This window comes from Scyliorhinus torazame, chromosome 6 (assembly GCF_047496885.1).
Source record: "Scyliorhinus torazame isolate Kashiwa2021f chromosome 6, sScyTor2.1, whole genome shotgun sequence".
Taxonomy (NCBI): domain Eukaryota; kingdom Metazoa; phylum Chordata; class Chondrichthyes; order Carcharhiniformes; family Scyliorhinidae; genus Scyliorhinus; species Scyliorhinus torazame.
Window position 1 is genome coordinate 125,022,892 of NC_092712.1, and position 13,919 is coordinate 125,036,810.

Here is a 13,919-nt window from a genome sequence, read left to right on the forward strand (position 1 = left end):
GGCAGCCCAAAGATGTGCAGGTTAGGTGGATTGGCCACACTAAATTGTCCCTTAATTGGGAAAAAAAAAAAATTGGGTGCTATAAATTTATTTAAAATAAAACATCACAAAAACAGATTGTGATCACTATAACATTGCGGTTTATGGATGTTTGCTGGGCACAAGTTTGCTGTTGGTACTTAATTTGGCTCCAAAGTGCTTTAGGTAGTGGTCATGAACGGCACTTTATAAATGCAAGTCTTTGTTTTATACGGCACTCACAATTTCATGTGGTGAAATACATGTTGGGTGGCCCTCTTTTGGAATACCTCCATGCAGTCAGTAAAATGTGCCCCATGACCTCCAGTCCCTTGTCATTCTGATTATTGGCTCCACTCTCATTCTGACCCCTCTGTCCTGCACTCTTTTCTCCTACACACTAATGAACATGAATAGCATCCTGTATTTCAGTTAGGCATTTTACAGCCTCTGCATTAAGCAATTTCAGGTTATAATTGTTTTCCTTACTTTTCGCACAGCAGGTGTTGGCAATGATTCTGCTATTCCTACATATACCTCCATTGGACACGCCTTTGTTTTTCTATACTTGTTTCTGCATCCCTTTGTTAGCTCTCCTGCCGACTATTCTTTACTGATCTTCCCGCTCTTGTTCTTTTCCCGTTTCCTGCCACTGCACTTGCTTTTTGTTACATCTTTGTTTTTCAGCACTGGAAAACGTTAGTCATTAACCTGAAATATTAACTGTTTCTCCACAGATGCTGCCCGTCCTTCTAGTATTTCTAGCATTTCCTGTTTTTATTTCCATGTACTTCATTGGTTGTAATGCTCTGAAGTTGTAAATGCTGTCAGAACAATGCAGATCTTTTTCATATAATATTTGTTAATTTTTTCTTGTTCAGATATGGTTTTGTCTCATTTCACAATGATGTGGATATACAGAAAATTATTTCTGAAGTAAGTGACGTTTACCTTCAAGATAATCAGCATTTTAACGATTTACTAGGTTAAATAGCCTATAGTCCACTTATCTTTTCAGAAAATTATAACATTGAAATGCTTACTTTTGGTTTTTCCAGGACTCCTCCAAGGTAAGGTTTGAAAATATTTGTGGAAATGCTTGAAAGATTGAGCTCACTTCCTTTCCATGCTGCTGTCTGCAAATTCAACTCTCCTATTCAGAGTTTTGAGATTACCCATGTAGTAGTTGTTGAAGGGTGTTGGTTACAGTTTGAGACATCTTCAGTCTTGACATTTTCAATTTACATAGTGAAACTTTGCATCCGATATTTAGTGTATACAGTTCTTATGTACGTGCATTCTTTCTTGATATATCTTACGTCTGTCTGTCTCTCTTTCTCCATCCCCCCCCGCCCCCGCCGGACTTCACCCTGGTATACCGCTATGGGTGTTCTATTACTTAGCTTCTGTTTCCTCCTACTCCCCCCAACCTTTCTATGTTTTGTTGCAGGCCTGTGGGTTGAGGGGGGGGGGGGGGGGGGGGTGCTTCTTGCCCCCTTCCTCTTCCCCCCCCCCCCCCCCCCATCCTCCATGCTTCTTCCTGTGGTTCCCCCAAATTTCCTCCCCCTTTCCCTTTTTGCACCTCTTTACCTAGTTGCTGTCGGCTTTGAACAGGCCGACGAATTGCCCCCATGCTTTGAGGAAGCCTTCTTCCGACCCTCAGATGGTGTACTTGAATTAAATTCTGCCAGCCAGTCTGCAGCTGTGGGTGGTGCTGTTGATCGCCAGCCAAGCATGATTCTCCAGCATGTGATTAGGGAACCAAAAGCAAGGGCGTCGGCCCACTTCCCCATGTGTAGTTCTGGCTGTTCTGATACCCTGAAGATTGCCACTCTTGGGCATGGCTTCACCCTCAACCTTGGAAATCCCCTCGAAGAAGGCTATCCAAAACCCTACAAGTCTGGGGCAGGCCCAGAACATGTGGGCGTGGTCGGCCGGGCCTCCCTGGCACCATTCACATTTATCTTCTACCTCCGGTAAGAACCTGCTCATTCGGGTTCTGGTCAGGTGTGCTGTGTGCACCACTTTAAACTGCATGAGGCTGAGCCTTGCACAGGAGGATGTGAAGTTGGCTCTGCTCAGTGCTTCGCTCCAGAGTCCCCAGCCCACTTCCGTCCCTTGTTTGTTTCCCCATTTTCATCTGGCTTCGTCCAGTGGTAGTAGTCGTGTAGCTGTATGTATATTTTCCCGCAGTTTTCCCCCCCCCCCCTTCCTTACTGTCCGTATTTATCAGGTCCTCTAATAGTGGTTCAGTGTTTATCAGACTCTCTAATAGTGGTTCATCTTTCCATCTCCTTACGGAGAAAGTGCTTTACCTGAAGGTGCCAAGTTCCTGTTCCGTTTCCAGGTCTTCGGTTAGCTCGCTCAGTGTCACTAGTCCGTCCCCCATGTAAAAGTCCCTAACTGTTGGTGTTCTCCCGTCCAGTCTCCATTTTTTTGAAAGTGGTGCCGAGCATGGCTGGTGGGAATTGTGGTTTCTGCAGATGGGGGCCATGGGGGATATCCCGGTCAGACTGAAATGTTGCCATCCTGTTCCATGTCTTTAGTGTGGCTACTACCACTGGGCAGTGTAGGTATTTCATCGGGGGTAGGGGGGGGGCGGGCTTGGGAGCGCTGCCGTGGCTAGGGCCAGGAGGGTAGTTCCCTTGGCAGGAAGACTTCCCCATCCTCACCCATTCATAGTGGATTCACGTATCATAGAATTTATCATAGCATTTACAGTGGAGAAGGAGGCCATTTGGCCCATCGAGTCTGCACCGGCTCATCTCCTCCCTCTCTTTCCCCCGTTGCTACCCAGTGGCAGGATTGTACATTCGGTAGTGCCAAACCACTCATGACTCTTCTCTGCAGTGTTGATTTGGGGATTCTTGGATTCCACACACACACACACACACACACACACACACACACACACACACTTCCCTAGATTCGGGTGTAGTCACTCTGGATTGGAAAATTGCACATGTCGCTCCACTTTTTAGGAAGGGGGGAAAAACCAGGCGGTTACAAACCGGTTAGTCTAACATCTGTGGTGGGTAAATTGCTGGAGTCTATAGTTGGGGATGGGGGAACTGAACACCTTGCAAAATTTCGGTCAATCAGGGAGAGCCAGCATGGATTTGTGAAGGCAAGGTCATGCCTGATTAATCTTATGGAATTTTTTGATGAGGTGACTACGGTAATGGACAGGGGAAATGTCTACGATGGACTTCCAGAAGGCATTTAATAAAGTCTCTCAAGAGATGTTGTTAAGGTGGAAGCCCACGAGTTGAGGGAAAGTTATTGACATGGCTTGGAAATTAGTTGGGTGACAGTGGGGATAATGGGTAAATGCTCTTAATTGGCACGAGATAACTATTGGTGTACCACAGGAATCTGTGTTGGGACCTCAATCATTCACATCATTCACATTATTCATTAATGACTTGGATGATGGCCTAGAATGTCATGTCCAAATTGGCTGATAGTCTGCCTAGATGGTGGCATGAAATTGCAGGGAGATATTGACAGATTTAGGTGAATGGGCAAATTTGTGGCAGATGGAATTCAATGTAAGTAAGTGAGAGGTTATCCATTTTGGATGAAAAAAGATAGAGCCTGAGTACTTTCTAAATGGAAAGAGTTAGATACAGTGGATGTCCAAAAAGACTTGGGGGTTTAGGTGCATAGATCCTTTAAATGCAGCAGATAAGTGCAGAAAATAATCAAAAAGGCTAATGGAATGCTCGCATTTATATCCAGACGATTGAAGTATACAGACTGAGCTAATGCTGCAGCTATACAAAACCCTGGTTAGACCTCACTTGCGGTACTGGGAGCAGTTCTGGGCATCACACCGTAGGAAGGATATTTTGGCCTTGGAGGGAGTGCAATGTAGCTTTACTAAAATGATACTTGGACCATGGGGGTTGTTACGAGGAGAGATTACACAAATTAGGCTTGTTTTGGCTAGAATTTAGAAGGTTAAGGGGTGATCTGGTTGAAGTATGCAGGAAAAGGCAGGGTAGGTAAAGATACAAAAACAGAAAATACTGGACAATCTCAGCAGGTCTGAGAACAACTGTAGAGCGAGCAGGGAGCAAACTTTCAAGTCTGAATGACTTTGTCAAAGCTGGAGAGAACTGGAAATAGGGTCAGATTTATAGGGAGGGGCAAGGAGCAGTGGGGCTGGATAGGGGGCCAAGGATGGGTGGAAATTGACAAAGATGTCGTGGGCAGAAATATGAGGATTGTAAATGGGGGAGATTAGGCCAAGATGGGGCTGATGGTGGCACATTAGAATGTGTTAATGGCAGAACAAAGGTAAGCAGTGTATCAAAGGGCAAGAGGGTCAGGGGACAGATGACCCTAGTGGGGTGGGGTAGTGTGAAAATGATTGATGGAAAAAATGAAAATAAATTGGTAGAAAAACAAATGGGGTGGAGGAGGGAGTTCAGTATGACATTGTTAACAAGTCCGGAAGGCTGTAATGAGCTTAATTGGAAGATGAGGTGCTATTCGTCAAGTTTGCACTGGGCTTCACTGGAACATTTGCAGCAGGCCAAGGGTGGACATGTGGACATGAGCACGATTGTGAGTTGAAATGGCAAGTGACAGGAAGGTCTGTGTCCTGCTTGCAGACATGCAAAGTGGTCACCCAGTCTGCGTTTAGTCTCTCTAAATGTAGAGTAGACCCAATTGGGAGCAGCAAATGCAATAGACCAGATTGACGAAGGTGCATGTTGAAGCGTGCCTCACAAGACTGTTTAGGCCCTTGGATGGCAAACAGGGAGGAGATAAAATGGCAGTTGTTACACCTTCTGAAATTGCATGGCTTGGGGCCTTGGAAACAGAGATGCAAAAACTATTTCCACTGGGTGGAGATTCTAGAACTAGGGGTGTTGTGTAAAAATTAGGGCTAGACTATTCAGGAGAGATGTTAGGAATGCACGTCTTTACTCAAAGGGTAGTAGAGATTTGTGACTCTCCCACAAACAGCAGTTGAAGCTGGAACAGTTGAATTTAAATCCGAGATAGATTTTTGTTAAGCAAAGATATTAAGGGATATGGGCCAAAGGCAGGCATCTGGAGTTAGGCCACAGATCAGCCATGATCTCATTGAATGGTGGGACAGGCTTGAGGGGCTGAATGACCTACTTGTGTTCCTGGTAATTCTTAGTTACCAACCTGGTGTATTTTTTTTGTGGCAGAGTTGGAAGTTGCATGTAGAGTTTCCTGCCCATCAGGAGTTCAAATGGGGACAAGCCATATTGTAAAAGGGGTGCACCTTTTGTGAGCAGTGCTGTGTGGATGCCCTCATTCTTTTTTGTGATTTTGAGGGAAATCCTGCTTGACAAATTTATTAGAATTCTGAGGTTGTAATGAGCAATAAAGATAAAGGGAGCCACTGGATGTAATTTAACATTCAATATGGTACTACACAAGGCACAGATGAAGGATTGGCTAATAATAAGAACCTTTATTGTCACAAGGAGGCTGACATTAACACTGCAATGAAGTTACTGTGGGGCTGCACGGTGGCGCAGTGGGTTAGCCCTGCTGCCCTCACGGTGCTGAGGTCCCAGGTTCGATCCCGGCTCTGGGTCACTGTCTGTGTGGAGTTTGCACGTTCTCCCCGTATTTGCGTGGGTTTCGCCCCCACAACCCAAAGATATGTAGGCTAGGTGGATTGGCCAGGCTAAAGTGCCCCTTAATTGGAAAAAATGAATTGGATACTCAATTTTATTTTTTTTCAATGAAGTTACTGTGGAAAGCCCCTAGTCGCCACATTCCGGCACCTGTTTGGGTACACAGATGGAGAATTCAAAATGTCCAATTCATCTAACAGCATGTCTTTTGGGAGTTGTGGGAGGAAACCCATACAGACACAGGTAGAATGTGCAAACTCCGCACAGACAGTGAGCCAAGCCGGGAATCGAACCTGTGATCTGGCGCTGTGAAGTGACTTGTGCTAACCACTGTGCTGCCCATAGAAGCCAAGGGGTTGGGTGAAATGGTGCATTTTCAGGATGGTAGCCTATAACTAGTAGAGTGCCACAACGATCAGTGCTGGGGTCACAATTATTTACAATGACTTGGGTGAGGTATACTGCCAAGTTCGCAGATGACAAATAGGCGACGAGGCAAGTGGTGAGGATGATGCAAAAAGTCTGCAGAGGGATATAGACCGGTTGAGTGGGCAGAAGGCAAGATGGAATACCCAATTTTTTTTCCAATTAAGGAGCAATTTACATTGGCCAATCCACCTACCATCTTTGGGTTGTGGGGGTAAAACACACGCAGATACGAGGGGAAAGTGCCAACTTCTCACATGGTGACCTGGGGCTGGGATCGAACCCAGGCCCTCTGCCACAGGCAGCAGTGCTAACCACTGTGCCCCTGTGCCGGCCAGGCAGATGGAATATAAATGTAGGAAAATGAGAAGTTATGCACTTTGACAAAGGAGCTGAATATTTAAATGGAGAAAGATTGCAGAGAACTGCAGCAATGATTTGAGGGTTCTCCTGCATAAATCACAAAAAAGCTAATATGTAAGTTCAGCAGGTAATGGGGAAGGTAAATGTAATGTTCACCTTAATTTTCAAGGGAATGGGGTATAAAAATAAGGAAGTCTTACTGAAGCAGTACAAGCCACCAGTTAGACCACATCTGGAATACCATGAACAGTTTTGGTTGCCTTATCTAAGGAAAGATATACGAGCATTGGAGGCAGTCTAGAGAAAGTTCACTAGGTTGATCTTTGGTATTCAGGGGTTTTCTTAAGAAGAGAGATCAGTAGGTTGGACCTATACTCAATTGCGTTTAGAAGGATGAGACGGCGGTACAAGATCCTCTGGGCTTGACAGAGTAGATGCAGGTTGGTAGAGAACCTTCGTTTTACGGATGTTGAGCCTCTGTGGGTGTTGACGATGGCTTGGAGCTTGGCCTCTGTGCGCAGATGCAAACATAGTCTGCATACTGCGATTCAGTGCTGGAGGATGAGGTGACCTTGGATCAACCTAAAGGTGGTGCAGGTTGAGAAAAGTCCCCATATTGCTCCTAGTTTAGCTCCACTTGCGCTGGGAGTTTTCTGAGGACGTGATGGAGTAGTGCAGCAAGGAAGATCGTGAAGAGTTGGTGCGATGACACAGCCTTGGTTGACCCCAGTCCGATTTGTGAATTGAGTTTGTGGGGCATCCGTTGGTCAGGATCATGGCTTGCATGTCATTGTGGAGCAGGTGGAGGGTAGTGACAAACTTGGGTGGGCTACCAAAATGAGGTGGGCACTCCATAAACCCCTCGTGGTTGATAATGTCGAAGACCTTGGAGGTCATAGAAGACGTAATTTTTTAAATTAAAAATATATTCAGGACATTTTCCATTTTATAAACAGAACGCAACACTCATTAAACATCATACACTTCTCATAATAAACAACCACCCACCATACCACCCTGTATGCCCTGATTTATATTTACAAAACAACCCACTCCCCCACTCCTGCTGACGATTACCAACTGTTGAAGGCGATGAACAGCCTCCACCTTGAGTAGAACCCCCCCCCCCCCCCCCGGTCATCCGTGGCAGCTCTGGAACCTGCCACCCTAGCAAAGTCGAGCCTCCTCTCCACTCCTGCACTCAGAGTTCATCTGACATCTTAAAATATCACTACTGAGTGGCTTAGTGCCATCTTTACCCCTAAAAACTCTGACACTGCCCAGAAAAGGGCTCCCCAAATCATGCCGGTTTTGGACTGGACCAGAACTCCTGTGGTTCGCTAGCCCCTTTAAACACTGCTCTGATCTGTCCTCTACTTATGGGGGAAAAAACAATTCATGTGCATTTTGGCCATATGGCGCTCTGCATACTACTTTAAATTGAATCAGGCTCTACGTAAGGCTTCACTCTGTGTGTGCCCCCCCCCCCCAATATGCACCATCCAGCTCCTCTTCCCACTTCCTCTTCTCTCCTCCAACGAGACCCACTTCCCCACACGTCACCCCATCTACCGGGTTGACCAAATACAACTTGTGCAGCAAAGCCTTGTAGGAGCCACCCATATTCCCAGATATGCGAACACTAGCCATGTGGCCCTATACAACAACCTAATCCAAGCAATGAACCCAGGTCCAAACCCAAACTGCCCCAATGCCTCCAAGATATTCGTTCAACCCAGTCGAACGCATTCTCCGTGTCCATGGAATTATTACATCCGGTTCCGTACTCTGGGGGTGACATCACTACATTCAATAACTTCTTTGACCTATAGCCATACTGATCCTCTCACATGCCCCCTTATATGCTAATAGTGCCACATCTAACCTCCATGGTGGTCGCTGGGTGCACCCGTTCACATATCAGTGCGGCGGATGGTCCGATATGAAAATCGTCGAGTATTCCAAGCCTACTATCCCTAGAAGCAGTGTTTTACCCATAATAAAGTCAACCCTCCCACCCCGCCCCAACATAATCAACCAATGTAAATCTGGAATCCTTGCCAACACCTTTATGAAAACCGCATCATCCCATTTAGGGGTTTGGTGTTCACATTCACTAACTGCACAGGAACTCCCTCCAGCTTTCCACTCAACATCACATCTCTTTACCTCCCACGGATCCCTAACTATGTTACCCACTGACAAATTCACCCCCTCTTATTAATAAACACCGCGGCTCCCCTTGCATTCGGATCGAATTCCGGATGGAACAATTGTCCCACCCACCTTTTCCTCAACCTCGTTTAATTCCTAATCCTGAGGTAAGTCTCCTGCAAAAGACCACATTTGGCTTCAAACTTTTAAGTGGGTAAACACCAGAGTTCTTTTAACCAGCCCATTCCTCCCCTCTCATTCCATGCGGCCAGTGTTTGTGTACTTGAGCCATTGGTGGTTTTTGACTGCGCTAAATAAACTTTCATGTCATGGCTGTGAGCTAACCTGTATCTCATGAGCTTTCTCCACCCACCATCTGTTCTTTAGGTCGTGGATTTTTGCTGAACCTCTACTTCAAGTTTAGAAAAGCCTTGCGTTTGCGGATTATTCAGCTCCTGGCCGTACGCACCGAAGTTGTTGGGTGTTTCCTTGACGAGTGACCAGATTCTGTATATGGAGGCCTTGAGGGCAGACCAGGCAACTTGGAACATTACGCACCTCTGTCACCGGGAATCATCAAGTTGGCAGTGAGATGCTGGCTGAATAGGCCTCTCATCCGGGTTTTGAGTTACCTCAGTATTGATCTTAAATGCCGGCATTCTCCCCACATAGGTGCTCTCCTTCCATTGCTGGGTGAACTTCTCGTTCAAGAAGCTCACCAGCTGGTCTGTCGACCACTTGAGCCGGCAGGGCTGCTCCCTGCCCCTCTGCCATCTCCACGTGTGTCGCAGGCACCGCACCAGCTCCAACCGACTGATTCCCTCTTCTGATTCCCTCTTCTGACCGCTTCTGGCCCTCGGCTCCATACACCAGTGGATCAATCTCTTCCACTCACTCTTGTGCACCTTTTTTGATTTGATTTGATTTATTGTCACATGTTCCGAAGCACAGTGAAAAGTATTTTTCTGCAGCCGAGGACCGTATGCAGTGCGTACATAGACACAAGAATAATCAACAGAGAACATTGACCAATGGTACATTGACAGAACAGTGATTGGTTACAGTGTGGAACAAGGGGGCAAACAAAGCAAATACATGAGCAAGAGCAGCATAGGGTGTCGTGAATAGTGTTCGTACAGGGAACAGATCAGTCCAAGGGGGACTCATTGAGGAGTCTTGTAGCTGTGGGGAAGAAGCTGTTCCTATGTCTGGATGTGCGGGTCTTCAGACTTCTGTTCCTTCTGCCTGATGGAAGAGTCTGGAAGAAGGCAATGCCTGGGTGGGAGAGGTCTCGGATAATGCTGTCTGCCTTCCTGAGGCAGCGGGAGGTGTACACAGAATCAATGGGGTGGCAAGTTTGTGTGATGCGTTGGGCTGAGTTCACCATACTCTGCAGTTTCTTGCGATCTTGGACCGAGCAGTTGCCATACCAGGCTGTGATGCAGCTGGATAGGATGCTCTCTATCGCACATCTGTAGAAATTTGAGAGAGTCGATGCAGACATGCCAAATTTCTTTAGCTTCCATAGGAAGTAGAGATGTTGTTGGGCTTTCTTGACTGTTGCATCAACGTGAGTGGACCAGGACAGACTCTTGGTGATGGTGACCCCCAGGAACTTAAAGCTATCGACCATCTCCACTTCGGAGCCATTGATGCAGATGGGAGTGTCTGTCGTGTTGCGCTTCCTGAAGTCAATGATCAGTTCCTTGGTCTTTCCAACATTAGAGAAAGGTTGTTTTCGGTATGCCATGCAACCAAGTGATTTATCTCCCTCCTGTAGTCTGATTCGTCATTGTTTGAGATATGGCCCACCACAGTCGAATAGTCTGCAAACTTATAGATTGAGTTGAAGTTAAATCTTGCCTCACAGTCATGTGTGTATAGGGAGCACAGTAGAGGACTAAGCACACATCCTTACGGGGCTCCATTGTTGAGGACTATTGTGGAGGAGGTGCTGTTGCCTATTATGACAGATTGCGGTCTGTTGGTGAGGAAGTCGAGGATCCAGCTGCACAGGAAGGGGTTAAGTTCAAGATTGCAGTGTTTGGTTATTAGTCTTGTTGGGATAATGGTGTTAAGGCAGAGCTGTAGTCTATGAACAGCAGTCTTACATAGGTGTCCTTGTTGTCGAGCTGTTCGAGTGTTGATTGCAGAGCCAGTGAGATAGCGTCTGCTGTGGACCGGTTGCGGTGATAGGCAAACTGCAATGGATCGAGGCTGGCAGTGATCTGTCTCATGACTAGGCACTCGAAGCAATTCATGATGACCGACGTGAGGGCCACAGGTCGGTAGTCGTTGAGACAGGCGACCTTGTTCTTCTTTGGTACTGGTATTATGGTGGTCTTCTTGAAGGAGGTGGGGACTTCGGAGCGGAGGAGTGAGGTGGTGAAGATATCTGCGAATACACTCGGCAGCTGGTCTGCGCAGGCTCCGAGTGCTCATCCAGAGACTCCGTCAGGGCCTGTCGCTTTCCGCAAATTCACTTTCAAGAAGGCAGCTCTTAGCTCCTGAGACTGTAATAGTGGGTATGGGTTTGTCCAGGGCTGTTGGGGAGGGTTGCACTGATTCATTGGCTGACTGCTCAAAGCAGGCATATAACTTGTTCAGATCATCGGGTAAAGATGCTCCACCTCCAGATAGTCCGTCTGGCCTCGCTTTATAGCCTGTGATCTTGTGGAGGCCCTGCCATAGTCGTCGTGGGTTTGTGTCGTTGGCCTGGGGCTTTAGTTTGATGCGGTATTGTCTTTTTGAATCCCTGATGGCTTTCTGTACGTCGTACCTGGATTTCTTATATAAGTCATCGGTCGTCATACTTGAACGCCTCTGTCCGGAACTTCAGCAGGGAGTGAACCTTTTGGTTGAGCCAGGGTTTCCGATTGGGGAATACCCGTATTGTCTTCTTTGGCACACAGTCATCAACACACTTACTGATGAAGTCTGTGATGGTGGTTGCGTACTTGTCCAGCTGCCGCGGCCTTGAGTATGGACCAGTCAACAGTCTCCAAGCAGTCGCGGAGGATGTCCTCCGATTCCTTGGACCAGCACTGCACGATTTTCTTGACTGGCTCAGCACGCTTGAATTGCTGTTTGTAAGCCGGAAGGAAAAACACCGACTTGTGGACGCGTTTGCAAAGTGAGGTCGGGGAATGGAGCGGTAGGCTCCTTTGATGCTCTGGTGGAGCAGGAGATAGGTTGATGGAGTTTGGGTAGGACCTTCCTGAGGTTGGCCTGGTTGAAGTCTCCAGCCACGATTATCGGGGCTTCGGGGTGATTTGTTTCTTGGCTGTTGATGGTGGAAAGTAGTTCGTCAAGTGTTTTCTTGACTTCCGCCTGGGCGGGATGTAGACTGCTGTGATGAGTACAGAGGTGAATTCACGTGGGAGATAGAAGGGGGCGACACTTCACGGTTAGGTATTCTACGTCTGGGAGCAATGGCACGCTTAGGGACACCACATGCGAGCACCAGGAGGTGTTGATCAGGAGGCAAACACCCCCGCCCTTCGACTTGCCTGAGGCCATCGTGTGGTCCATTCGGTGGATTGAAAAACTTTTGGACTGGATAGCACAATCTTGTGTGGCCGGAATGAGCCATGTCTCGGTGAGCAGAGCACACAGCAGTTCCTCACTTCCCTCTGGGAGATAAGTCAAGCGTTGAAATCATCCAGCTTGTACTCATCGCTTGGACGTTCACCAGGTGTACGCTGGGGAGAGGAGTCCTGAAGCCGCGTAATTTAAGTTTCACCTTCAGGCTGGTGCGTTTTCCCCTCTTCCTGGGTCGGCGGCTGCTCTTGGCTGGCAGGGTTGGTTTTGCGTAAGGTAGGTGATTGAGTTCGGAGGGGTCGTGGATGATGATGGCGGTGTCAGGGTCACTGGAGGGGATTGTGCGTGGGCTGGTCTGGTCTCGTGGGGCGGTGAGGTTGGGGTCACCTTCCGGTGGGGACGGGCGGGTACCTGTCGCTCAAACCCACCTGTTAACCGTGGAAAAGACCCGAAAAAAAACGCCACGAGCGGGAGTCCGCGCACGGCAAACTCTACATACTCATTACGTACAAGGGTCTTTTTATGAGCGAGGAGTTCTCTGGGTTTTTAAGAGTAATGGGGTGGTACAGCACATCCGTACCACCTTGTATCTGCCGCTGCTAATGGTTTAGGGGAGCAGGCAGTACAGACGTTCAAAAGAAGCCGTCCCTGGTTCAATGGACAAAAGGCTGGCTAGTTTCTTATTCTGCTACAGGACCACCCCACTCGCAGTGACTAGTGGCTATGGCCATAGGCTTCAAACCCGTAATAATAGTATAATTTTCACTGACATGGGATGTGAAGTGTGCCACAACCAGGAGCTGCAAGGGCATTGCCCTGGAGTATGTTGACCACCCAGATGCTGTGCACCAGGAGACTGGATCTATATTCGGAAGTTTGCAGACGGTGCACAGTGAATCTCCGGAACTATCCTCTGCCAAACAGGGCCGGTTTTAATAATAATAATCTTTATTGTCACAAGAAGGCTTGCATTAACACATGCAATGAAGCTACTGTGAAAAGCCCCTAGTCGCCACATTCTGGCGCCTGACCGAGGGAGAATTCAGAATAATGTCCAAATTACCTAACCGCACGTCTGAGGATAGATTGCTGTGTGTTCAGGCACCATCCTGGAGATCGGGCTTTAATGGGGTTTTTCAAACTGCACTTCTTCTGAAATCATTTCATGATATTTTTCAGAATTTTCTGTAGCCTGGACATTTTGGCTCACCCCTGCTAGATTTGCTGACTCTGGGATTAGAAGCTGCCCTTAAAGGAATTTTATATTTTCTGTTTCCAGCTTCCAAGCCTTTTTCTTTCTTTTTTTTTTTTTGGTGCTTTGCTCTGGTGATTTTCTACTGCACCTCTGCTTCCTTTTGGGTCTTTCAGCCTTTCATCACATTAGTTTTCTCTACATTTCCTGTGGTGTCTTGGGGTTTTCCACAAGCTGCCACCATGTTGTAGGTTGTTGGTTACAGTTTGGTAGGTCTGATGAAGTCTGTAATCATACATAGGCTACCTTTATAAAGTCTTTATTGACTCAGCTGTTTACAAATATACAGTAAACGGTCCAGGCTGTGAGCTGTCTCTCCACTTGGGTACGCATGGTTCTGCCCAACAGCAGACTAATCCTGGTTGTGGGTTATATGCTCTTGCATCACTGTGGGCAATACTGTACTCAGTCCCTCATTAACACAATGTGTGCCACACCCATATACTACAGTAGTGAATTTTGCGTGAAGGAAAAGTAAATTTGCTTATCCAAATTCTGGTTGGAATTTTTTGTACCTTGCCCTACACATAGATGAAGTG

The 13,919-nt window shown here is 47.1% G+C and overlaps 1 protein-coding gene across 1 annotated transcript in view; it reads left to right on the top strand.

Moving 5' to 3' along the window:
* The window catches only part of dazl (deleted in azoospermia-like), a 331,824-nt gene that overhangs the window by 119,857 nt on the left and 198,048 nt on the right, over positions 1-13,919 (top strand). The window contains exon 5 of the mRNA XM_072510237.1: positions 900-954. Coding sequence (XP_072366338.1) covers positions 900-954 — 55 coding nt within the window. The remainder of the gene's footprint in view (positions 1-899; positions 955-13,919) is intronic.